Source organism: Heterocephalus glaber, unplaced genomic scaffold (genome assembly GCF_053883595.1).
Source record: "Heterocephalus glaber isolate CG9 unplaced genomic scaffold, H.glaber_assembly_v1.0 deba00001481, whole genome shotgun sequence".
NCBI classification, from domain to species: Eukaryota; Metazoa; Chordata; class Mammalia; order Rodentia; family Bathyergidae; genus Heterocephalus; species Heterocephalus glaber.
Window position 1 is genome coordinate 6,167,702 of NW_028258317.1, and position 26,787 is coordinate 6,194,488.

A 26,787-nucleotide genomic window follows, 5' to 3' on the forward strand; every position below is an offset into this window, starting at 1 on the left:
TAAAGGTAGTCACAGACTTAGTAACCAAAGTATGGGAAAACACCAGTTTTCTCCAATGAAAGAAAAAGGGGAAATGAGTTTAAGATATGTATATACATATCTTTAGGTACATTTTTTAAACTGTATATAATCTGAAACAATTATTTTGGCTATGGGAAGTTAAACATTTTACAAGTATCCCCAGTTGTACTCATATTTTGGCTAAAAGACAGAACAGTCTTTTACTGCAGTACTATGCAATAGCTAATAATGAGAAAAACAATTACCTAGTGATAACAAGCAAAGTCCCAATATAATTTCTTTGCTGGTCATTACTCCACTAATCAGCCTGTGTAAGACACTATTGTCACTGACAAAGGTGATCAGGGCCTCTGCAAACTTGGCATAGCAGGAAATGTTCACAGGAGCACAGCGATGGAAGAATGGAATAGGTGCACTGGTGACACAAGAAAAAAAAATCAGAAAAAAAATTACTCCTACTTAATATAAATGCCACATCAAACACACAAATGAAAGGTGAATATGGCTGCAATACACTCCACCCTCCACACATCATTATGGAAGCTAAGAGCTGTGTGCTTAGTGCTATGAAGATGACTGTTGTTATGAGCAGTGATGCAAATCTTACCACAAGCCTTATCAAAAAGGGTGGAGTGCATGTTCCAACAGAAGACATTACCCTCCCCTTCTGCAAAGAAATGCACACATACAAATACCATACACATACACAGAACCACCAGAAGCAAAATCAAACACTTCAACTCCTCAGCCGGCACATCTACCAAAGGGGAGATGACAAAGTTTACAAACATACTTCATTGAACTGAAAATGAATTTGTACCATAAGCAATTTAAAAGGAAAAAACACTTGAAATGTGCCACCATTAACAGACTGTTTCCTCTAACAAAACAGCACACAAAACTTGAGCTTAATAAAGGTATTTGGGGCCCAAATTTAATACCTCTCATATAAACAAAGTCATGCCATTAACATAAGTATAATATGCAGTTACTTAAAAAATAACTATGAATACTAACATATGAAAATGCTTATAATGTAGGAATATGGTGCTGGCATCTCTGCACTAAAAAGTTAGGTATAAGAATGGCAACAAAAAAAGAAAATTAAAGAGTAAAAAAAGTATCTGGCTTATTAGGGTTATGAGATTCTGGACTATTTTCTTTTCCTTTTATATATATATGTGTCCAAAAATGGGGGCAATAAGCAATTACTTAATCATTTAAATTTAATCCAGTTTTGTCTTGTGAAGGAACACAGGTATGTGTGACCTCTGACATAAATCTGGTTTGTAGTAACAACATGGTTTTACTCCAACTTCTGAAAGGGCAATACATATCAATCAATGAGAGAATCTGAAACAAAGGACTATGAATATGCCTTTGGTTATGATTTGCTAGGATTCTAGGAGAGTCCCTATGTATGTCCAAGCCAAAATACACACTTAGAAGTGAATTAAGTTAAGTCTAGCCATCATTAACATGAATCCTGCATTTCCAGAACTGTTCATAGGACTATTTGTGGCAGGTATAACAACATTTTTGATTGGAATGTTGTAAATGTGTTCTTAGTTTTAGCTGGCACTGTATTTTGGTCCAATTAGTGGATAAGACTGCATGGTTGGGTACCAAATTCCCAAGTTTCTAACATTAGCAAAACAACAATGTGTAACCTAAAGCAAAACACTTTGTTTCCTTTCTCAAAAAATACTTCTTTTCAAATAAGAGTATGAGTAAACTATGCATCAATTTTCCTTAAATGTTAATAAGTGAGCACCAATGGTTGTAAGAATAAGCAACAACTTCCTTGCTGTTATAATTCATGAAACAAAATAATTTTAAAGATGTAGCCTTACCTTAGTTATGCCTCAGTGGATGTATCCAAAAATGACTTAACAATATGACACAAATAATTCATTTAAAAAATCTCTTGTGTCCCTCCCTCAGTGTGTATTTGTACATACCTCCAAAACAGTATTAGTGAAAATGCTGAATTTTTAGAAATTGCAGGAAGTCAGAGAATTCTGAGTAACGTTTGAATTAAAAGTATGCGAGTGATTGTTTTTGACCAAAAATTATTTAACTAATAATGTAAAAAAATTAAATTATAGAACACTTTTAAGTGAAATGGATTTAGTTAGAAATATTACAAGAATAAGAAAGGATTAACTATATATTTCCAAGTGAAAGAAGGCTGATTTGGAACAGAAGTGACAGAATGGACAATTTTGTTCCTTCTTACTTTCTTTTCTGATGTTGTCTGTTACTTCTGCCAAGATAATGCTTCTAAGGACATATTTTAAAACTACAGCATGGCTATCTTCCAAACTAAAATCCTCTCTGCTCTGTAATAATATGTATCTTCATCCTCTGTATATGTTACCCTGTCATCTCTGAAGTAGCCTCTGCTTAAACTCACTTGCCTCTAACCTTGAACATAAAATGTCTCCACCTGAAGGATATTGCTGTCCTTTTCTTGTTTACAGTACCAACTAATTTTCTTAGCCTTGCTTCCTTGCTTCCTTTTTCCTATTCAATAACCATAAGTCTAAATTCTCCTAATATCGCACAGCTGCAAGTCACTCTGTCCTCTGTCCTGCTTTCTCAGTTTGTTCATCTGTTATAAGAGTAGAAGTGAGTACTACTTTGTAAATCTCTTTTAGATCAACACCCTCACTACACCAACACCACCACCATCAACATCAACATCAACATCAACATCAACATCAACATCATCATCATCATCATCATCATCATCATCATCATCATCATCATCATCATCAAAGAGCAGGCCCATACGATTTGCTGGAAAGTTATTGGGGGCTGTTGGTATTGTAGACAGTTAAGTTAGTTATAAACATTACAGCCAATTATACAGGGATGGGCCTTCGCAAGGAGAACAACTGTGGCCCAAGGCACATTCACTGAAGGCCAGAATTGTAAAAGGAGAGAAACTATATACTCTTGTGTTTCCCCTGGGGATAAATAACAGTGTCACCTGGGTGGGGGTGGGGGTCAAGGTCTTAATCCAGCCTCTCCAGGAAATATCCCCGACCCCCAGCCTTACTGAAAATCCTTGTTCGCTTGCTACTTGACTTGTTTCCTAATTGGACACCATTACCTAAGTGACTATACTTGTAACCTTATTGTATGTTTGTGGTTGTGGCTCACATTGTACCCATGTGGGTTTCACCCTATAAAACTTGTCTGTAAAGTGGGGTCTTTGGCTACCCACTCTGCACAGCTCCTGCCCCTCTGGAGCTTTCCTATCAATAAATATCTTCCTACTTTAAAAAAAAAAAAAAGAGCATGCCCATAAATCAGCAACTCTAAATTATATAGGAGCAGCATAATAAGTATTTTCAGTGTTCTCTGCTTTTCTAACTTAGGATGAGTGTAGTGGATTAGACAAGGGAAGGACGACATTTCAAAATTTTAATCCTTCATTTTTGTTTAGGAGGAAATACTGAGTAATATCTTCCCTGACTTACCCTTTCAAGTTATTTTTATACTACCTATGAACATTTGCCCAATTGTAAAGAATACTTTTTATAAGTATCCGTCAAAAAACTGGGGCAAAATAACAACAATCTTTTACCCTACAGTTTAACCTATGTCACTTTTTAAAAAACTGACAGCTCTAAATTTAAATGGATAAAATTAGCACAAGCTGATTAACTGCATTGTCTAGCTCATAGTTAAAAATCTCCTCTTAATCCTAAACAAAAACACAGAAGGGAAATAAAAGGAGATAATATTCATATACATTATTAAAAAAAATTAAATACTTAGCTTTAAAGAAAAAAAAAAATCACTAGATTCCCTTGTCTGTCACTCTTTTTCTCAACTCCTCAAACAAAAACTCTACCAGCCATGTTTTTTTCATACTTGAATTATTTTGGTTTTGTTCTTCTTTTCTTTCTCTCTCTCTCTTTTTTTTTTTTTTTTTTTTGGTGCTGGTAATTGAACTCAGGACTTTGTGTATGTACTCTACCACTGAGTAGATTCCCAGCCCCTTGAATTATTTTCTTATTTTTAAAAAGTAAATACTATGACACTGAAATGATTTGTCTTATATTTTACCATTTAAATCCTATCTGATATAATGAATTTAAAATGAATTAGCTGATTTCATACACTTCTGAGAAAATAATGATAACCTAGTATGACATCATTTCTACTTTAGTGTCTAGCCTAAATAAAACATTCTGTGCTTCTTAATTATGAGAGACAAGCATTCTATTTATAGTAAGTTTTTCTACTTTTCAAAGCCCATAGAACAGTGAATCCTTAAGAAGTCAATGAAGTTCCATTAGGGATTGATGATGTTTCACATTATTGAAACATTAGTCAACAAGAACAAAATGAATCTATAATGTCTTTTAAAGATATTTTAAAAACTAACCATTGATAGGCAAATTGTATCTTACCTTGGCAAACACACTGTCCATTTGCCTGTAAATCCAGATTATCACAGTTAACGAGCTCCCTAAAGTATAACAAATGGTGCCTAAGATCTCTTGTCCATATGCCTTCATAAAAGAAGGCAGGAGCCTACATTTAACAAAATTATTTTAGAACTTCAGGTTAAAAATAAACAACTACACATGACTTCGAAAGCTAAAAGTTTTATTTATGAAAGAATACCAATTAAGGACTCTAACAAGATCTCTATAGCATAAAAAGGAAGGGCGCAAGTAAGTCAAGAAGATGAGAATCTAATGGCAATATAGAGTGGCTTTCATGCATTTTTCTCCTTTTATTCACTCCTGTACTCAAAAACAAAAAATCCCACTAACTGTGGTACAGACTCTATAAGATCCTGGATTCAAAAACAATTAGTTAAGAAGAAAAAATAAATAAATAAATAAAAAATTTTTTAAAACCCAACAATTAGTTGTGTGACATTGGATAACTTATCTTCTCATTTTCCATTTCCTCATCTACAAATTAGGGACAATATCTGTACAGGTTTTCTGAGGTTAAATGAAATAATACATTAAGAAACTTAGCATGCTGCCTGGCACACAACAGATGATTTGAGACCCTTTGATTTAAAAACATTGGAATATGTAACTTTTTTTCTTGGCTTTTCATTTCTTACTTCCGTATATTATTAACTCCCCAGCATCTACTAACTTTGTTATCATCCAGAGGCACCCAAATAAATGATGAATGGACTGAAATTATGTAATATGATACTGTTTTCTCTAGCTATACATAACAGCCTTGTAAGCATATAGCTAGCTATTCCCAATATTGCTACCATGTTTGGCATTTTACCAATAGAGACTTAGAATTTGCATAAAATATTGCTCTTTCTAGGCATTTGCTCTTAAAATTCTTAGAAATGGTAACCAATTGGCTGTTATGAGTCATCAGTATTTTATTGCAAATTAGTTCTTAATTGCTTTCTTTGCAATAGGTACTGGCTTTAGCTGCCAATCTCTGGGTACCCAGGAAGGCGGGGGCAAAGGGAACAGCTCTACAAGCTTAGAGAAATGATATTTCCTAAGCCAGATGCCCTGTACAATAATAGATATTTAACAGATTATTATCTAAGTCTTAAAACAGTTCTAAGAGAGAAAGTATGAATATTCCAATTTTACACATGAGGAAACTTGATTTATAGAGGTTGAGAGACTCCTTTAAACTGACCAAAAAAACCGGTGATTTGGAATTCAGCCCCAAAATTATCTGGGCTCAAAGTTCACGCTCCTCTGTCCCAGTAGGATGCTCTTAGGATAACAAGAGATGTAAAAGATACTGAGGGCCACTTGCCCGCATCACAGTTCTGCCTGGTGCTCGTTTTTTATCATCTTAAAAAAAACAAAAGAAGTTAACAATCTACTAGACTATGAGTCCAGGTAAGGACATAGTTCAGGTCTTACTCATCTTTGGAGACTTGGTATCTATGTGTGGAAGAGGGTGGTACCCAAGTTTGTTTTTTTTTTAATTAAAACAAAATTATTCTTGTTCTCACATCCTTTCATTTTTTTGCCAAATACTAAATAAATGATATTTATAAGGTTCAAATTTACCTTCCTTGTATTAACTGTTTATTTCTGAACACGCTTAGTGCAGACAAATGATAAAGCTACTTAGACTGGGAGGTACTACAAGGAAAACATAAGAAACTTTAAGCACAATATAAGCACGGTATATGGTCAGTTTTTAGATAGTACAGGTTCAGTATTTCATTTCATATAAGTGAGACAGATGATGACCTTGTTAAATGTCATGTCTGTCTATCTAGAATACTCACAACCCTAATACTATGCTTTGTCTTCTAGTAAATGTCCTTTGGATGCTGTGAGGTATGTGTACATCCAGGACCCCAATATCCAAGATAATCAAAAACAGGCAGTACTCTATATGGCAGAGTCAAAGGCCAGGTGGGGAATATGAGCCAAGCCACTTTCTCTAATCCCGTCCCACCTACAATTATACAGGAGCAGAGCAACCTCATTCTCCTACTCAAGCTTTCTGCTTATCCTTCTATGTGTTTTGCCCTTGAGAGAATGATTCTATACTCAAAGTGTATATTTCAAACAAACTTAGCAGATGGGCAGACAGATGTATAGAGCTTTTCTATCAATATTCTTCAATGACTCTATTGAAAGGACCTCCTTTGCTTTACTGTTACAACCTCCTTAAGAATTTTACTTTTCATGAATGAGATCTCCTTACTTGTTGATTTAAGGCCGTAATTTTTAGGTCCCTCTTAATGAATATCTTTTAAAATAGTGTCTTTACTTTTATGCCTAAAGGCTTTTAAATTTCAAATTTCAATAGCAACTTGACAAGACTAAAAGAGCTGGAAATCAATTTAACTTATATATCCTTTTCCTACTTTTCAACAGAAAATTTCAAATTCCACTAAAAGCATGAGTTATAGCCGTACGTAATCCTACAGAAAGTAGACCTTTGTGTTTTCAAATTTCAAAAATTTTTACTCATCAGGTCATTATTACTTATTAAGATACAATGTAAGTGACTTAAGAGTCAGTTTTCCTGGAAAAGTTTCCTTATGTCATATAGTTGGCAATAAATACAGAGGTTCTCAAGATCAGACATACTCCAGGACTGGGGATGTAGCTCACCGATAAAGCACTTGCCCGGCATGCACGAGGGCACAGGTTCAGTACTATGAGTATTATGAGTAAAAAACAAAGAAACATGGTGAGCTGGGAACAGTGGTACATGCCCATAATCTCAGCAGTTGGGAGGCTGAGGCAAAAGGACTGCAAGTTCCAAGCTAGCCTGGGCTACAATAATGAGACCCTGATTCAGAAAAAGCAAAAAATAAAAAACTACCCCAAAAGATCAGACATATTCCCATGTGTGTATATGTATTTGCACATATCCCCACATGTATGTGCCCATACATAATTCTGAGGATATATTCTAAAATGCTCAAAAATTTATTTTTAAAAACCTGTAACTTTAAAATTTGCTTTACTTATAATTACTATGTGACGCAAACAACATTTCTTGCTTCATCGTTATATCCACTGTACTCAGTAAGTATTTAATAAAAAATGTTGAGTAAGATGTTGGAAAACAGTCTAATACAAAGAATGTGCCTAAAGGATATAATTTGAAACAACCTATGGAGAATAATCACTGGCATACTTTTTAAATTTACAAAGTAAATTTTTTAAAAAATTCTGATATTACTAGGGTCTTCAAAGAATCTTTGGAGCCATGAGACTTGGTTTATAAGCTTATTGCAGGTTTGATAATGATTTGGCAGTTTAGCGTACTTAAATATTACGGCATGGAAATAAAAACAAACAAAAGCCCTTAAAATTTTTTAAAATATTAGAACAAGAAAAATTGCTTGCATATGCATTTTTAAAAGGTTTTATATCTATATCTATAGATATAGATATATATATATAGTCATATCTATTCTTTTTTTAAAATTTTACTGTAAAAGTATTGGACCTGAGTGATAGGCATTATTGACTATTTTCTCAGTATAATATGTGCAGTGTAAAATTTACCTACGAAAACAAAAGTTACAAGTTAACAACTTAGCAATAAAATTTACCTCGCTGGAACTGGTAGTTTGGGGCAAAGATCAGAAGATTTAAGAGATATAGTATATTCAGAAGGCTTTAGGTTGTAGCTACATAGTGCTGAGCCTGTTGAAAGAAAAATTATATGTTAGCTGGCAGAACAGAATCTGGACAAATTCTTTTACTGGTTCACTTTAATTTGTTAATATGTTAATATCAACACATACAACTGTCAAACATTATAGAATTAATAAGAATCTGAGTTGATCTACATTATCAGTCCTAAATCATTTAAAACTGATTCTTTTTAGAAATTACTGACAATTAATGTACAAATTTTAATAATGTTAAAAATAACACAAAGTACTAAAAATACCTTTACTGAGTATCTGCCATATGTCAAGTTTTATGCAAGATGACACATATATACATCATTTACTGTAACTCTATAAGGCGGGTATTATTAAGCTTAATTTAGAGGAAACAGAAGCTAAGCAATAAGACAAACAACCTGCCCAAGAACCAGAGCTAGTAAGTAATAGAACTGGGATTAAATATATTTCTTTGACTACAAAGCCATGCTCAACCATACTTTGTGTCACTCTTTCCTATGTTTTCCATTACTGAATACTTAAGATTGCTGCAGGGCTGAGGATTTAGCTCAGTGGTGCCACTGCCTGCCTCTCAAGCACAAGGTCCGGAGTTCAATCCCGGTACCAAAAAAAAAGAAAAAAGAAAAAAAAGATTGTTGCATATAGCATATACATTCAGATAATATATTTTTATTTAAAAAGGAGAAACACTTCTAACTGTAAATACACTGAACAAATTGATAAATTGGTAAAAATGATTCTCAGTTTTCAGAGTTTAAAATAGCTTAAATTTAATCTTGGATTGGTTATGCAAAGAACCATCTATTTTCTGACCATATCACGAACAAATATCTAAATAATATTGAAAATATAGATGGATGCAATCCAGCAAATCTAGTATGTATTATTTTACTGACCTAACTTTATAACATAGTAACTAGAATACTGGATGGATCTGGGCTCCAGCTCTAATTCTGTCGAGCATGTACTGCATTGTCACACAAACCATTTATATTTGATTAATTTAAGTTCCTACCAGATTTCTAATCTGGATGAATACTTTATTATTAAATAAAATCAGAATGGCTTTGCAATTGTATTATGATAATGGACTCTTACATTGCACCACATATAGAAAAATCTTAAATACAATGTGAGGCAAAAATGGAAAATTTCAACAGTGAATTATGAAAAAGACATGTGAGAACATAAGCAGAAAATGGAGAGGAATTTAGAAAAATGAATATGGCCATATTTGTTGGAACAACAAAATTGGGAATTAATTTACTTCATTCATATCTTGTTTGACCAATCAAAATAATTTTTGGAAAGCCAAAAACCTGTCACTTAAGTCAGTAATATTGGCTCAATCCAGCAAACCACCTGCTAAGTGTTTAAATATGTCTACCATAATAGTATACTTACACATATAGCATATATTTAAAGTAAAGATAGTTTAAGTAATTTGACAATGCAAAAAATATTTTGAAAGACACACTTGAAAGTTATATGCTATTGTTCTCCAAGCTTTTTCAGTTTTTGACAGACTCAGTAAAAGACTATGCTTTAAAACTTCCTTTTGACTATTCTCCATTTTAATGACCAGTATTTCAAAAATAATTGAGCTAGGGAAATGGCTCAAGGTTGGAGCATTTGCCTAGCATGCTCTAGGGGTCAATACCAGTAGCACAAGAAAAAAAATTAAATAGTTAACTCTTCTAAAATTGTTCATGTTTAAAGATAAAGGCCACTGGCTTCTATTTATGGCAATTTTGAAGAGATTATGACAGCAATAGCAAACAAACATTTCAAATTAATCCTAAAAGAACTAGGAGTTCTACTTCAGAATTGCTTATGAAAAACAGCAACTGTGCCAGTAACTGCACAGTACCCTACATGACTGTCAATTCTTAATCTGAATTGTCAACTCAATTCTTTCAGAGTCCAAGATGGAATCCATTTGCAAAATATAAAAGACATCAACTAAAGCACTTTGTGTCAGTGCTGCTAAACACACTGCTTCATCTGAACTCAGTTAACACAATCTCCATTCTCACCCTTCGTTTAAAAAAAGAAGACAGCAAGTGCAACTGAGTTCGATTGTATAAATACTTTCCCAGGATAATATTCAATAAAAGGATAATAGCCTTATCTCTGATGGTCTTTTAGGACACAGGCCAGTACTAAGTAGATCCTGTACTAAATGGATTAAAGGAAAAAAATCCATACAATGTGCTAATAGCAACAATCCTAAGAAATTTTATATGCTTCCTGCTCAAGGAGGTGACAGAGAAAGCTCAATGAAGAACACTGAAACAATAATGCAGTGGCAAACATTTCACAGCTGTTTTTCTTTCCATGTTTATTAGCTAATGCATTTTCAGTGAACATTTTAAAAGTAGCATCTGTTTTATTTTTTTAGAGTGGAAGTATAACAACACCTAGCACAAGAGGTCTGGACATAAAGAAAAAGAAAAATTTTTTTCTTATGATGCAAAAGTAGGTAAAAACCATATGTGAGTAATGAAAAGTCAAGAACTAAAAACAAAAGCTTATCTAAAGTACATCAGAGGTAATCCATGCAACTCAGCCAATGCTATTCAAAGACTATCAAAATGAGTTATTTTAGGAACCTAACTTGGGTACACAAACCTTTATCAAGGCAATGGGTTGGTATAGCCTCCAGAATATTTACTACAATTTTTCAAATGTCATATAATATCCAATTATTTATTCTTCAGCTCAATACCAGTTATATCAACCTTTCAAAGAGACATTTCTATCCCCACAATCCAAAAATCACAGAAGGAAAAAAGAAAATAAAAAAGAAGTAATATTTTGAAGGCTTTACAAGCAAGCGCTGGTATATGTAGAAATAGAATTCTATACTCTTAAGCCACTATGCATCCTTTGTACCATTCCTTATAATCATATTCAGATAAAATATTCAATAAGCTCCTGGGGGAAACAAACAAACAAATTTGTATGTTCTATGGGCACCTCAAAAACAGTATGTTTGAAGAAAAATTATTTCTATTACCACTCTCTTATGTATTTTCTGCACTGATTAATGATTCCAGCATCCATGAAATCCCCAAGGTGAAATGTGCAGTCACCTTCTGTTGTCTTCTTTATCTATAATCCTATTTTACTGAAGGAGGTTATCAAGTCCTGTCAACCAGTCCTGTTATCTCAGACCTTCATGATCTACTGGGTCACTTTAAATTCTCTCCCAAAGAAATTCTCATCTCCACCCTGCAAATAATCTTTGCAGATTCCATATAGCCCTATTCTCATAAAGTCCATACTCCTTGGATTCAAGGCCCTCTTAAAGCAGGATTCTATCTAAACCCCAGACTCATCGCAACACAATGAACTACTTACAATCAATTCTTGCTGTTTAGCAAGTCTCCAGGCTTTTTCAGATGTAATTTGCTCTTCTTGTGCGTCCTTTGCAAGACTAGAATTTGAGTGAGTGCTAAAACTAAGCAGAACTTCTACAAAACTATTCAGACTTTATCTCTGTCAAGCTTTCTCTGATCAACCCAAAAAAGATTATTTGGACTTAGCACTATTTAAAACATTGCATATTATTTCATAAATTTTTTATCATTTCCATTTTTAGGATGTGAGCTCTGTGAGAATTGGGGCCTTAGGCTTTTGAAATATCTGGAATTGGGCCAGGGATTTAGCTCAGTGGCACCTTGCCTGCCTCGCAGGTCTTGAGTTTGATCCCTAGTACTGGGGGCGGGGTGGGGAGAGAAATATCAGGAATGCCTATCTCCTAGTACATGGGTGCCACCCAAAATCCCCATACACTGAATATAACAGACACCCTGTTGTTAACTGTTATATTTTGGTGTTACATTTTATATACGATGTTTATTTGCTTTTCACTATTCACCACAAAATACCTATCTAAAATACAGTTTCTCAACCTTGCTACTGACATTTTGTGCCAGACAATTCTAGGTTATAAGGGGCTGTCCTATGCATTGCATGATGTTCAGCAACATGCCTGGCCTCTATATACTAGATTCTAGTAGTTTCCCCCTAAGCTCCTATTCTACTTTGACAACAAAAAACGACTACAACAATTGACAGAAGTCCTTAGCAGGTAAAAGCACCTGTAGAAGTGAATTAATGGTCTAAAACACTGAGAGTAGGTGAGCATGTCTGTAATCCCAGGTACTTAGGAGGCCGCAGCAGAACACAAGTTCCTGGGCAACTTAGCAAGACCCTGTCTCAAAATAAAATATAGTGCTGGGGAGGGAGCTTGATGGTGGATTTCTTGACTCTCAGGCTTGAGTCCCTGGGTTCAATCCCCAGTACCACACAAATAAATAAAATAAAACATAAAACTAAAAGCTGATATGTAGGGGGCTTTTTAAAAAGATTTTGTTAAGCTGGGCTTGGAGATACACACTTGTAATCTTTCCACCTGAGGCAAAAGGATTCCTGCAAGTTTGAGGCAGCCTGGGCTACATAGTGAGTTCAAGACTAAATTACATAGCAAGACTTTATCTCAAAAAAAAAAAAAAAAAAAAAAAGATTTAGTTTAACTTACTATCACATTTATATTTGTATGGTACATTAAAATTAGGTGAAAACAGAGGCCTTAAAATATGACAGAAATATGCAATGCATAGGGAAAAAAATGTCAGTGCATCAGTTTTGTTTATTAAAAACAAATTCTATTGCTTTATGTAGTACAGTGAATTTAACCTTGCCTTTTCTAATTAAGAAATTACTGTATATTTATATGCTAGAAGAACAAAACACACTTTTCCAATTTCAATTTCTAGTAACCCATGAAAAGTTTGGACATATTTGCAACATTTACAGGAATGAGCCAGCTGGGGGTATGATATTAGCTGTCAACCACTAGTGGCACATCCTAGATACACAATATTTGCTGAATGAATTATTATTATTATTTACTTTCCTGAATGAATTATTTTGAACATCTATCTGTATGCAGACTTTTAGGTGTGGAGAAGTATGAGGACTGTACTTTGTATCTCTGGGGCATATTTAGTATGTACTAACTGTTGAATAAAGCAATTAGTTTAAATTGTACTACTGATTGTAAGCTTTTTTTTCTTTTTAAACAATTAAGCATCCTTACTTGTCTGACTTGAAGGCAATTAAATCAATTTTTACAGGCAATCATTTTGTTTATTTATAAATGTTATCAAGTCCAACCTTTTTATTTGCTGTGTCAAAAATTCAAACTAACCTTGTAGTTTAAGGTTACTGTTACTGACTGCTAAAAAAAGGGAAATATGGTTATGGTCTATTGATACTAAACCTAACCACCAGATAACGATAATCAAAAGACTTATTATTATTTTTACAACTTGTGACTTTTTTTTGAATGGATCACATAATTTGTCAAAGTTTTAAATAGCCAAACAGTATCATTAAAAAAGCACCAAGCTACAGTACATGGCTCTATTCAACATGGGAACATGGTCCAAATGGCAGGTCAAAAAATTTTCAGAATTATATGTCATACAGTATATTAAAGAAGTACTTTTAAATGACAGTGCTTTTTCACAAGCTATAAAAGGGTTGCCAAAAGGAAATTTAAGATTTTTGCCAGTTTATTTCATATTGAGAAGACAAAATATATATTAAAAAATAGTTTGGTAAGGGTAATGGAAAAGATAGAATCCCATGTGAAATATTATCACCAAATAAGAACATGGAGTCAGTCTCTAACTTATGTTATACCCTTTTCTAAATTGCTTGTTGAATTTAGATAGCAGAGACAAAATGAAAAGCAAAGCATCTGCCACAGTGCATGGCACATACTAGATATCAACAAATGGACACTGGAACAAAACCCAGGGCTTAAATACTGTATCTACTAAAACTCAGATGCCCATGCTGAATAAATGGGTCAGTGGAGTGAAGTAAAGGTGGACTACAGAGAGGTTGGGCTAGAATTAGAGAGGGAGAGGAGAGCTGCCTGAGCAGGTACTGTTTTCTCTTCTTCACCACCTGTCTGGGTTGAGATGAAAGTCTCATATAAAGCCAAAGCTTCAAAAGGAGGATTCATTTCTTTTATGGTTAGAAATTTACATATTCAAAAATAATGATAAATGAGGAAAGAAACCTGTTTATGAGAAACTATGGGGAAGGAAAGTAAAAATACAATGGAATTCATGCCTTGCTGAAAATAAGAACTCAGATGGGACCTCATGCCAGATAATTTCAATTTTCTTTGTAGGGTATAAGGTTAGGAAAGAGGATGAACAAGAGGATGTACGTGAAGAAAAGGTATGAATAATCACTTGGAGAGTATGTATAAAAGAGATAAATGAGTAAGATGGATTACTGTATTTAGAAATGAACAAAATGAACTGATTTCATAGCAATTCAGGCTAAATTGAAATTAAACAATTTACCTGCTGGTGGCAACTCACATGGATACAGAACTGAGGATAAAGTGTGTTGCGAGAACAAGAAATTATTAAGTGGCAATAAAAGTGATTAAGAAAAATCCAGTCCATCATTCTTTCAAAAATCATTTATGGATATCTACTGTGTGAGCTCCTATTTTGGGCCCAGATATTCAGAGATGAATAGAGCATAATCCTGCCCCAAGGAAATTCATATATAACTGCAAGAAGATGATAAAGAAATGAAAGAACTTGATACTGAGTCTTTATAACATTTGGCAACTGGAATTTTTAAAAGACCATTCAAAACTTGTTTTCTAGTATTATATACTTATGCTATTCATGCTATATATGGATTATGAAGCACAATGATAAAACGTATTTGTATACCCAACTCACCCAACTCACATCCTAGAATGTGTACTTTTAGATTCATCTAAATTCTCCTACCTGCTTTCAAAGCTTTCTATATTAAGGTAGTATCTACACATAACCAACCTGATTTCCAGCTATTTCTTCCAAACTCTCTATTCTAGTCAGACATACTTGACAAAGGCTTTCCACAAACTCTAAGTATCCAAGAAAACAACTCTTCTTTCTTGTCTGAAAGAAACAAAGATTTAAGGGAATATTTTATTTGCCCAATAAATGTATTTCTTACAAACATGCTGTAAGAATCAAGAGATTCCTCTTATCAAATTTTAAATAATTTCTAAAGATAATAAGAGTTCATATGAATGGATGGTTGGGCTAAAAAGTATTTTCAAAAGTTGTCGTGGAAACTTAAATTTCCTTGAAAAGAATTCATATTATCTCTTCATTCTGGTAGGAAACATGTTATTTTTATCCTGCATTTAAAAATAAAGTTTAGAATTAGCATTTTAAAAGTTACTATCTCAAACAGAAATCTTCTCTTTCAAAAATATTTTTTCAAATTATGGTAAAATACACATAATATAAAATTTACTATCTCAACCATTTGTAAATGTACTGTTCAGTGACATTAAGTAATTTTACATTATTGTACAACCATTAATACCATCCATCTCCAGAACTCTCTTCTTCATGCAAAGCTGAAAGTCTTTACTTATTAAAAAAATAACACTATTGTATCCTCCCCACAGATTTGGGAAACACACACGTTCTGTCTCTATGAATGTGACTACACTATGGACCTCAAATATGTGGAGCCCTATAGTACTTGCCCTTTTGCAAAGGGCTTATTTTGCTTAGCATAGTGTTCTCAAGTTTTATCCATATTGTAGCGTGTGATTAGGTTTAAGATCAAATAATATTTTATCATATGTATATACCACATTTTCTTTATCCATTCTAAATGTCCCTGGATACTCGGGTTGCTTCTACCTCTTGATTGTGAATACTGCTACATTGAACAAGAGTGTGCAAATATTTCTTTGAGATCCTGTTTTCAATTCTTTTATCCATATACCTAGAAGTGAGATTGCTGAGATCATGTGGTAGTTCTATTTTTAATTTTTAAAGGAACTTCCACATTTTTTTATAGCAGCTACATTTTATATTCCCACCAATAGTGCACAAGGTCCCAATTTCTCCACAGCCTAACACTTTTTATTTTATTTATTTATTTATTTTATTTTATTTGTTGGTACCAGGGACCGAACTTGGGACCTTGTACTTTCAAGGCAGTGGCGGCACCACTGAGCTAAACCCCCAGCCCTTTAATTTATTTTTAATGGCAGATCTTCATATGGTCTGAAAAACCCACCAGGTGAGTCTTCTACAGAGGCTCCACACCGTATCACATTCACTTTGAAGAATGCTGGCCTGGAAACAAAGCAAGCCAGGAGGGTGGCATAGGCCATTTCTCATCAGAGGATTTTTCTCAGAAGGCCACATAGCTGACAAGGAACTACCTCTTGCTTGGCCCTTCAGATGAGACCTCAGGTTCAAGGCACCAAAACCCACATTGTACGCCTAACAGGACATGTTGGAAAGTAGCTCAAGACTCAATCATAGCTTTGAATGCTGGTGTAAACCGCAGAGATTTTATTTTATTAATTTTACTGCTGATAATTTTTGAACAATGAATTAGCACTGAGTGAACTCTGGGAACATTTATATGGTGGCAGTCCCTAAAGGAGCTATAAGTAGAGAGATGAGAGATGGGAAGACTACTACATTCCCCTAGTGGAACACTAAGAATAATGGTAGCAACCAACATTATTTTTAGCTATTTAGTATTTGCTAGACACTGCCCTAAGCATTTTTCATGTATGGGCTCATCATAACAATGCTAATGAGGTAAGTTAGGTACAGACGTTATCCTTATATCAGAATGGGGAAACTGAGGTATGGAGAGGTCAAGTAATTTGCCCAGGGTCTCACAGCTGTTAAGCAGAGGGACCAATATTTTAACCTAGACAATTTGACTCCAGAGCCTGTACTATTAACCACTCAACTACACCACCTATCAGGTATATACGTTACTCACTGTGTCTAAGATTTTGCAAAAACCCTTAAGGCATAACAGCCTTCCTTTACAAACCCAATAGTGATAAGGCTGATCCTTCCAGCATAAGGTCCAGCAAGACAATGTAGGGATAGCATGTGAGCAAAGAACATGAGATGTAAACAATAGTTGGTACCATTTTATTCAGTGCTTATCACACATCCAGTATTCTTCAGGCATCATCTCAGTTAATCCTCGTAACCTATAAGGAGGTGTTATTTTTAATTCACATTTTTTCAGATGAGGAAATCTGGGCTCAGATCTCTTACCTTTTATTAAAGAGTTAGTGACAGAATCAGAATTGAAATCCAGATTCAAATCAATCCCATGCCCTTTTCACCATTCTATGCTGAGGGGAAGGAGTGGTAAGATAGGAATACTCCACTTCTGTTGTCTTCCAGAAGGCCTAGGCCCCATTTGAACCACTGAGCACACGCATGTGTGCACAAGGGATAGCCCTGGCTATTTCTGCACCTACTCTGAAGTCACAACAGGTGGGTACTAGAGTCAGCCTCTGTTCCAAGAAACCAAAACTAGCCTTGGATTTGGGTGGGCCTGAGGAGTCCTACACACACACAGCACAAACATGAAACCTCACTCACGTTAAAAAAAAAAGAAAAAAAAAACAAAAAATAGGCTGGAGGGTACATCGGCACATGGCCCTCCACAAAGAATGGTTTAATATTTCTGAAGAGAACTGAGGCAAGCCACTGTGAAGCTGAGGACAGCACTTGAAAAGAATCTCAGAACATAGGCAGATTTTGGAAAATGACTCCACTGGTTTCCTCAACTAATTCCCATATATTTAACCACCGAGTTCCTCAAAACTACTCTCAAAAAAACAGCCATTACATAACACTATATTTAAAAAGCAGAACATGAAATTACATATACAGCAACACAATGAAAAAGAACTGATGTTAGAATTTAATTTTTACATCTTTATATTTTTTCTAAACTTTTAAATTTCCCGTAACATATACCTATGTTATACTGTTATTCATAAGCTTTGAAAGTGTGTGTATGTGTGTGTGTATGTATATATATATATATATATACATACACACACACACACACACACACACACTAACTGAAATACTATTTTTTTTTTTTTGTACTGGGGATCGAACTCAGGTCCTTGCACTTGTGAGGCAGGTGCTGGAACCACTGAGCTAAATTCCCGGCCCATAACTGAAATACTTTTAATCAATATTTGAAAAGAGGGGAAAAATCCTAATTTTACATAGAGTGGTCTAGTAATACCCAAATACTCAACAGACTACATCAAAATCACCTGAAGCGCTATTTTTTAAAAAAATACAAATTTCCTGAGGCAGAAAGGCCTACTAAGAATCTTCTTGGGAGGAGCCCATGTATCTAGAATTTTGTTTTAATTTGATTAAATGTGTGTAAGATAATAAATGTTTAAGGTGTTTGTTTGTTTGGCTAGTTTGGTTTATTGCACCCTTTTGAGAGGGGTCTTACTATATGGCCCAGACTGGCTTTGAACTCAGGTTCAAGTGATCCTCTCTCCTCAGACCCCCCAGTAGCTGGGACTGCAGGCATGCTACCACACCTCAGGAATCTAGAGTTTCAACAAACTCCCTAGATTGACTCTAATACTTTTAATAAGGAAATCCTAAATTACTTCAATTCTCTTCTCATCAGTTTCTTTGGTATCTTATTTAAAACTAGGAAAATTTTATACAGAATGCAAACACATAATATTTAATAGTAATTATAGGTAACTGGATTGTAGATTTGTACAGCCTAAAATCTCACCATTCATCTCTGCAAACTTCTGCACATCACTCAAGGTTTTCAATTCTTGTCTTGGACATGCTGCTACACATAGTGCTACAGACTTGATCTTCCGGTTAATCAAGTCCAGTTTGCATGGATCCAAAAAGAATACATACCTAAAACACGGAGAAAAAAAGCTGAAATATTATTTCACAAATTACATTCTGGCTTACTTACTGTGTATTTGGCTAAATCTAAAAGCAAAGACACAAAAAACATTTCCACAAGGAGCCGGGGATTTAGCTCAGTGGCACTATACCTGCCTTGCAAGTGCAAGGTCATGAGTTTGATCTCCAGTACCAAAAAAAAAAACATTTCCACAAATCTAATCATCAGTGAAATTTTAGAAAATAATTACTTATAAATATGTTAACAGTAGAAATGGGGTAATTAATGTACTTAAAATTTTTATAATTTATTTTTCTAATGTTCACATTTTTTTTTGGTACCGGGGATTGAACTTGGGTCCTTGCACTTGCAAGGCAGGTGGCAGAACCACTGAACTAAATCCCTGGCCCCTAATGTTTACATTTTTGTAATATGCACGTACAAATCTTATAATTGGAAATCATCTACTTTAGTTTTCATTTTGTTAAAATTATACCAAAAATGTTACAGAAATATCCCAATACTGCCATATAACATAAATTATAGTTCTTATATAAATTATAAATTTTAGGTAATGACTATATAGTTAGAAAATGATTAAATACAAATATTTGTATATTAATATATTGAATTAAATACATACAGTTGAATGAAAACTACAGAAAAATACATAGAAATTTTTGTCATCTCTGGGCATTAGAATAAAGTGGTTTTAGTTTTCTCTATTTTACTTGTCAGAAATTTCACTTTCTAGAAATAACGCAAATTATACTTGAGATAACTGCAATAAATGCTATTTATTTAAAATGTCCATACAGATAGATAAAATAATCTCCAAATCCTAAATTATCTCCTTGTATCTTATACATTCCTAATTTTGAAAGGGAAGATTATTTAGAAACTGCAGTACAACAGATACTTTTAACAATAAAGTAGAAGAGATGACCAAGATTGCAGATGTTATCATTTGCCTCAAGAGAAAATGAGCCCAAATATCCTCAGCCGAGAAAAGCAAAGTGTACTATTCCAGATCAAAGAGGGGGAATGTAAAAAGGAATGCTTTCACACAGATAAGAGTTAATCTCCAGCCATGGGTTCAGTTCTATGGAGTCCATGGAAAGTTTTATAAAATCATCCTATCTGTCATCAGCCTTTCCTACAATACAACTCAAATGTGCAACAGGAAATATAACTAAATGTAAGAATTTAGGAATCACTTCTCACCATATTGGCTACGATCAAGTGAAGAATTAGGCAAAAAAACAAAAACAAAAACAAAAAGGGAGGTGGGTGGGGATTTAGCTCAGTGGTTCCACTGCCTGCCTCACAAGCGGAAGGACCCAGTTTGATCCCCGGTAACAACAACAACAACAAAAAAACCCTGGGAGGAAAAAAAGAGTAAAATCAATACATGTGCTGGAGTAGACACTATTTATTGAAGGATAACTGAAAAAAAAATTAGTAGAGAAAATTAAGGTCAGGCAGGATACTGTTATGGCTTGAGTCTAGATGTCCCCCCGCAAAGCCTCATGTGGTCATAGGTGGGTGAGTCTAGAGTATATGATGCTAGGATGAAGGGCACGTGTTTACTAAATCTCTACACGTGAGTGATTGGTTTGGCACTGCCCTAAACTTGGTAGTCTGAATAAGATAAAAGGAGCAGAGAGACTTTGTTAAGGTCTCTTGTTGCTTTTTGCTGTTTCCTCTGTCATAAACTGTTATCCCTCTGGCACACTGCCTTGGAGTCAGCCGATTATGGACTGAAACCTCTACAAACTATAAGCCAAATAAACCTTTCACCCTTTTACTTGGGATGTCAGGTATTTTGTCTCAGCCACAAAAGTAACCAACACAGGTACTGAGAAGGCCTTTGTGGACAGAATGACACTGCACACTCTTCAGTGCAGTGAGGGAGCCAGGAAGCCAGCAGGAAGGGTAGGTATAAGCTACAGTATAAACTATCAAACAAATATATATACACTTGTCACCCTATTAGTGACACCAAAACCATTAATGTTCTACATAGATAAAAGAAATGCAAAGAAGCCAAGTAAAAAGATTTGTTTTGGAAGTAGGACAGCTGCCATGGCTGATGACAAGAAGGTAATATAAGCATATTACTGTTTCTAGCAAACTTTGGGTAGGAACAAGCATTCCCTTACAACTTCTAGCTCCACCTATCCTGTACAACTGATTCTGTATGTCCACATTTGGGACCCTGCATAATGAATGGCATAAAACCATATTCTGGACAGGGAACACTCAGATCCTTGAGGAGAATGTTACAAACCTTTAAATCAACTGCCACTGTCAACCAACATCACCATTAATAACAATGCTATTAACAATACCTATAAGAATAATGTTAATTAACATTGAGTACTTACTGTGTACTAGACACTGTACTGAACTCTTTATATATATTAACTCATTTTATCCTCACAATAATACCGTGCTGTGTTGGGGTGGGAGGCAGTAGAACTGGGGTTAAGAAAAGGAGCTGAGTGCATAGCTCTAAGTGATAAGCAACACTTCAAGAAATATCTGAAGTCACATGACAGTAGAGAAACAGGCTTAGGGAAAGGAAAAAAAGCCAGAGGCTGCCAGGGCCTTGCAACTGTGCCTAACCTAGATCAGAGATAACCGCCTGAGGACAGATCCACTGACTGATTATCCTGCCCAAAGTGAAGAATTAGGTGGAAAGACTGAAAAAAAAGTAAAATTAAGCTTTAAAATGCCTCTACAAGCCTCCAAGGCCCAAAGTGTCCCTACTACCTTTATTATACCTTAAAACATATTCCTTTGATTTATACTAGTAACTGAGCAGGAGCCTGATACCATGGTTTAGTCAGATCAACCTGTACCTGCTTTCTGATTTTCTCTGTCAATAGTTCTCTGACCTTGGAAAATAGATTTATTATTCTGAGCTTCAGTTTATTTGTAAAACTGTGTATCACCTATTTTATGGTTTGCTGTAATGTTAATTATAAAGCACCTAACATACAGTATATACTTAGAGTGATTTATATATTAAGAAAATTATTTGCCTTTCACACATTTTACAATTGATAGGCACTAAACTCAACACTTTTTTAAATTCAGGCATAAAATAGGACTACAATGCTAATATTTAGCTCTCATTTGGAAGAAGAATATGTATGACTTTGTTTATGACTGTTAGGTCATTGCCCTTGATAAAAAATAAGTAGGCTCTAGAACAGGTCTGGCCCAAGGAAAATAAGAACAAGAGAATGAGAAGAATTCTACCATAACTATACAGCACTATAAAATTAACCCTGCACCTTAGGAAGCTCTTACATATGGTTTGAGAAAAATCTACAAAATAATGAAATGGTGTCTTTAGAAATTTATATCCACAAGCATACATAGACACATTTACACTCCATACCTTCTCTACCACCAGTCTGAGAAAATACTAAATTCTTTTTCTCTCTCTCTCTGTGCGTGCGCGCGCGCGCACACACACACGCACACACACACACACACACACACACATGCACATGCACACACAATGTGAAAAATAACCTACAGGTTCCAGGTTTAGATTCTGTTCATCCTTACTGGACACTGAGCTACTGGGCACTGTCAAACAACAACATGACCATATTTGATCTTCACAACAACTCTGTACATAGAGGCTACTGCCATTGCACAGATAACAAACCTGCGGCCCCAAGGGACTAACTACATGGCTCAAGAGAACTTGGTGCCAAAGAATGAACTCAAATCTAGCCCTTCTAAGTTTCACTCTGGTTCCATTCTTTCTTCTCAAATTATTTCCCATAAATATCACTAATAATTTTAACTGTTTGTTAATCAACTTTGATTATTCTATTTCCAGCATTTTCAAGTTTATCTAACCTATGGCAACATGTTTACAAATAATTACATTTTAACTAAATAGTATTTAACTGAATATTTATAGACTAGAAAAAGTGTTTTTATCAAACATAAATTGATGATCCAGCAAAAGTGGTACTAGTTTCTTGCCCATCTGAAATGCCCTTAGATAAATAAATCCATATCTTAGTTTTAGTTTTAATTTTAAACAAGAACTGTATGTGGCAAGTTTTTTTGTTTGTTTTACGATGAAATAAATAACCAACTCTTAATAAGCATGGCATTATCAGACTAGATTACGGTAGTCTCTCTTTATCTGCAGTTTCATTCTCTGTGGTCTCAGTTACCTGTGATCAAAGTCTGAAAACATTACATGGAAAATTCCAGAAGTAAACATTGGTAAGTTTTCAATAACATTTATTAGAGTACCTTGTTATAATGGTTCAATTTTATTATTGGTTCTTGTTAATTTCTTACTGTGCCTTATTTATAAATTAAACTTTCTCATAGATATATATGTATATGAAAAAAAGACAGAATGATAGACAGCCAGACAGACAGATAGGGTTTAGTACTATCCCTGGTTTCAAGTATTGGTTAATGTCTTAGACTGTATCTCCTGAAGATAAGGGGGCCTGCTGTATTCTAAGCAACTGAAAACTCAGTTGTTTTTCAACTGAGAAGGTGAAAAGAAAGATTCCTCAAATCTCAACTCATTTTCACTCTGCCTAGGCATATGGTAAGGACAGGAAAGGCCACACAGATTTTTCAAGAGCTTCCCAGGCAACTCTGGTTACACACTTTGGGCTCTGTGCCCATCCCTCCCAGATTGAAAACCAGTATCATAGATAATTCATAAATCTAACTTAAAACAAGATCTAACTTAAAAACAAGTTTATCATTGGTATTTTGAGTGCATCTTCAGGTATACTTATTAATAATAATAGCTCTGTTAATCTTCACATCCTTTAGAGGAGGTGGAATGAATAAAATACCAAAAGTGGGAATGAAAGAAGGATGAAAAGCAGTAAGAGAAAAATACTCGGAAACTAAACAGCCTAGACACCTGCAGACATTGGCACATACAAGGTCCATACTGCATGACTGCATGACACAGAGAAAACAAATGCAAAGGGAACTGCAAAATACCCTAAGGAAGCTTTGAAGGTAAAAGTTAGAAAAAAATGTTCAGACCAAAATGCAAAGCAAATATAGAGAGAACATAGAAAGAAAGACACACCAATACATTTTCTAATTGGGATAGCCTGTGGAATTATTTGAGGGAGATTAAAAAAAATAAATTTACTTTCAGTTAAAATTTTGACATATAATTATGTCTAAAAGGCAGGAAAAGGAAAAAACATCTAAGCAAAATGATGTGTGTACACAGTGAACAAAAGGACAGATGCACCAAAGATGAAAATAGAGCAATGAGGCAAAGGAGGCACACTCAAATCACAGAAGCTCAGAAGAGGCACGAGAGCCACAAAAAGAGGGGACTCAAATCTGTGTTCAGAGTAAGAAGATGAAACTGAATATGATATAATGCCAGAGAAGGTTTACAGCTAGTGTTTTCCTTTTCACTCACTTCACTGATAGGAGAGGGTAAAGAAAATAAGATTTACTAAGAATTTACTTAGTAAGTAAAGTCACAAAACATCTTAGGTTCTATTCTTATAACAGCCTGATTCAACAAATGACGAAATAACTTAGAAGTTGGGCAACTAATGTAAAGTTGCACTGACCCGAACCCTGGGAAGGCTGATTATGAAGTGTTAGTCTTTCTAATTTAAAGTGGAAAATGAGAATAAATGTAATGTCAAGTGAATGGTAGACTGATGATTGACCGATTAAATCAGGTCAATCCTTTGGCACCTCACAGAAGATAGAGATGATCCGGCCAGGACATCATGCTATACATTACATGTAACTACACTCATATAATAAGGAATAAATAGGATGATATGATACGAAAATATTTTATTCATTCAACAGTTCTTACTGAGTATTCCTGCCCTTTGGATACAAAATCCATAACAGTTTTTGATACATAGTCTAGAAAAGAGACAAAAATACAATCAATCATTTCAAAACCATGATATGTGGCAAGGTTGAAATGGCAGTAGAAATTGTACAGTTTTATATGGAGGATAAGGGATTACTGGCAGGATTAAGAAGGAAGAGGCAGTGTATAAGCCACATTTTGAAACTGAGTAAGAATTTTCCACACAGATGGAGAAGGGAGCACTCGAGGCAGAGGAAAGTGCAATGCCTAAAAGCACAGAAGCATGAAAAAGCATATTTAAGGAACTGCAAATAATCTGGTAAAGTTGACTACAGGGTGGGGCATCAAAGAGCTATGTGCTCAAGAGACACAGGGATAGCACTATCCATTCTTAGAATCTGGAGGCTCTTATAGTTCTACTCCATTAGACAACATGCCTGCAAGTGGCCATAGTACAGTGATGCCTTGGTATAACCAGCCCCTTGAGTTGAAGAGAAGGAAATGGCTGGGGCACAGAGTGCTGCTCCAGAGATGAGCCTTTGCCATTAAACTGCCTCCTGCTGCCATGGCAACTCTCTGCAGCAAGGCTTTTTGGAGCAAGAGGTGGTAAGCAGATACTGGGTCTGCTGGCCGCCTCCTGCCAAATTTGGCTGCTCTCCTCCCTAATCAGGACGAAAGCTCTGCAGTACTAAAGCTGGAAAGCTGGCTGAAAAATCCCTGTTGCTTACTGCTTTAGTGATTCCTGACATGTCTTCCCTAGAGGGGAATAAAAATGGAGTCGGATCATTTTTCCAATTATTATCTCCTATCAATTTATAATTTATAGTCCCTTTCTATGGAGCATACTGCCGTGAGTGAATCACTAAAAGGAAAAACATGACAATCTAGCAGAGATTTCTGGTATTACTAACTATAGGCTGTGGGGGCCCAAAGATCTACACTCCACTCATAGTGGAGCTCTGCCCAGAGGAGGCCTTTTCTTTTCTGTGGGGGTGAGTGCCAGCAAAGGAAATCCAGTCATCTCATCTGGGGTGGGGCCCAAATTCCCCAGGAAGAGCTGTATTATAACGAGGATAATCTCTGGGGCCAGGACACCAAAGTTGGTAAAACCCAAACTAAGCTAACCCAACCTACTGCAACACACAATTAACTAAAATTACAACGCTAAGGTGAGAAAAAGAAACAAGTTGAAAGTAGCAATTTGGCTTCAAAATTCTAAGTCCAGACAGTGGTGGAAAAAGTTGGACAACGTTCATAACAACCCTGGTAATGCAAGAACCTTGCAATGGTTTGAATGCTTGTACCTTCAAAAACACACCTTGAAATTAAATTTTCATTGTGATGGCATTAAGAGATGTGTGAGGCAAACGTGATAACCACTACACTATGGAAACCACAACTTTAAGAGATGTGATCTTCAGGAAGTAACTAAATTAATGGGGACACTGCCCTCAGGAATGAATGAATGTTATCAGAGAACTTGAAGTTATCATGGAAGTGGGCTGCTGATGAAAAAGATAAATTTGGGCCTCTTAGCATGTGCCTGAGCACACTCATTCATCTACTCACTATGTGAGGACTTCTGCCATGTGAACTAAGACATGTAGGAACTGAAATAGTGAAGTAAGTGGTAGGCAACCCTCCTATAAGATTGATGATGTCTTCACTCCCTCGCAAATCCTAGTGAGGAGGAGGCAAATCTCCTGAGAAAGACGTAGCACTGTTAACAAATAAAACCCTAAAGACAAAACTCACCAAAGAGGAGACTGCATGCTGACCAGCATCACAGCATGCTCCCCAGCACTTCCGTAGTCCTGGATTTAAGAGCAACTGTTAAGAAGAGAAACTTTCATCGTCCTTTCTGGCAATTCAGAACACTGACAACTCAAAACAATTTAAAATTGTGAAGGACACCCAGGAATCAGAGCAAGACAGCCATACTCCGAGAATGTTTGCCTCTCTCACCTCACATCCCACT

The 26,787-nt window shown here is 35.2% G+C and overlaps 1 protein-coding gene across 7 annotated transcripts in view; it reads right to left on the reverse strand.

Annotated features, from left to right (window-relative positions):
• Slc44a1 (solute carrier family 44 member 1) overlaps positions 1-26,787 on the reverse strand; it is a 487,317-nt gene that overhangs the window by 84,806 nt on the left and 375,724 nt on the right. For 6 of the 7 annotated variants that reach the window (XM_087184206.1, XM_087184208.1, XM_087184209.1 and 3 more), the window contains 3 exons: positions 18,815-18,951; positions 8,075-8,168; positions 267-436 (listed from right to left, as the gene is read on the reverse strand). In XM_087184206.1, coding sequence (XP_087040332.1) covers positions 267-436; positions 8,075-8,168; positions 18,815-18,951 — 401 coding nt within the window. Of the gene's footprint in view, positions 1-266; positions 437-8,074; positions 8,169-18,814; positions 18,952-26,564; positions 26,624-26,787 lie in introns of all 7 variants that reach the window. The other variant, XM_087184207.1, reaches the window with a different exon arrangement.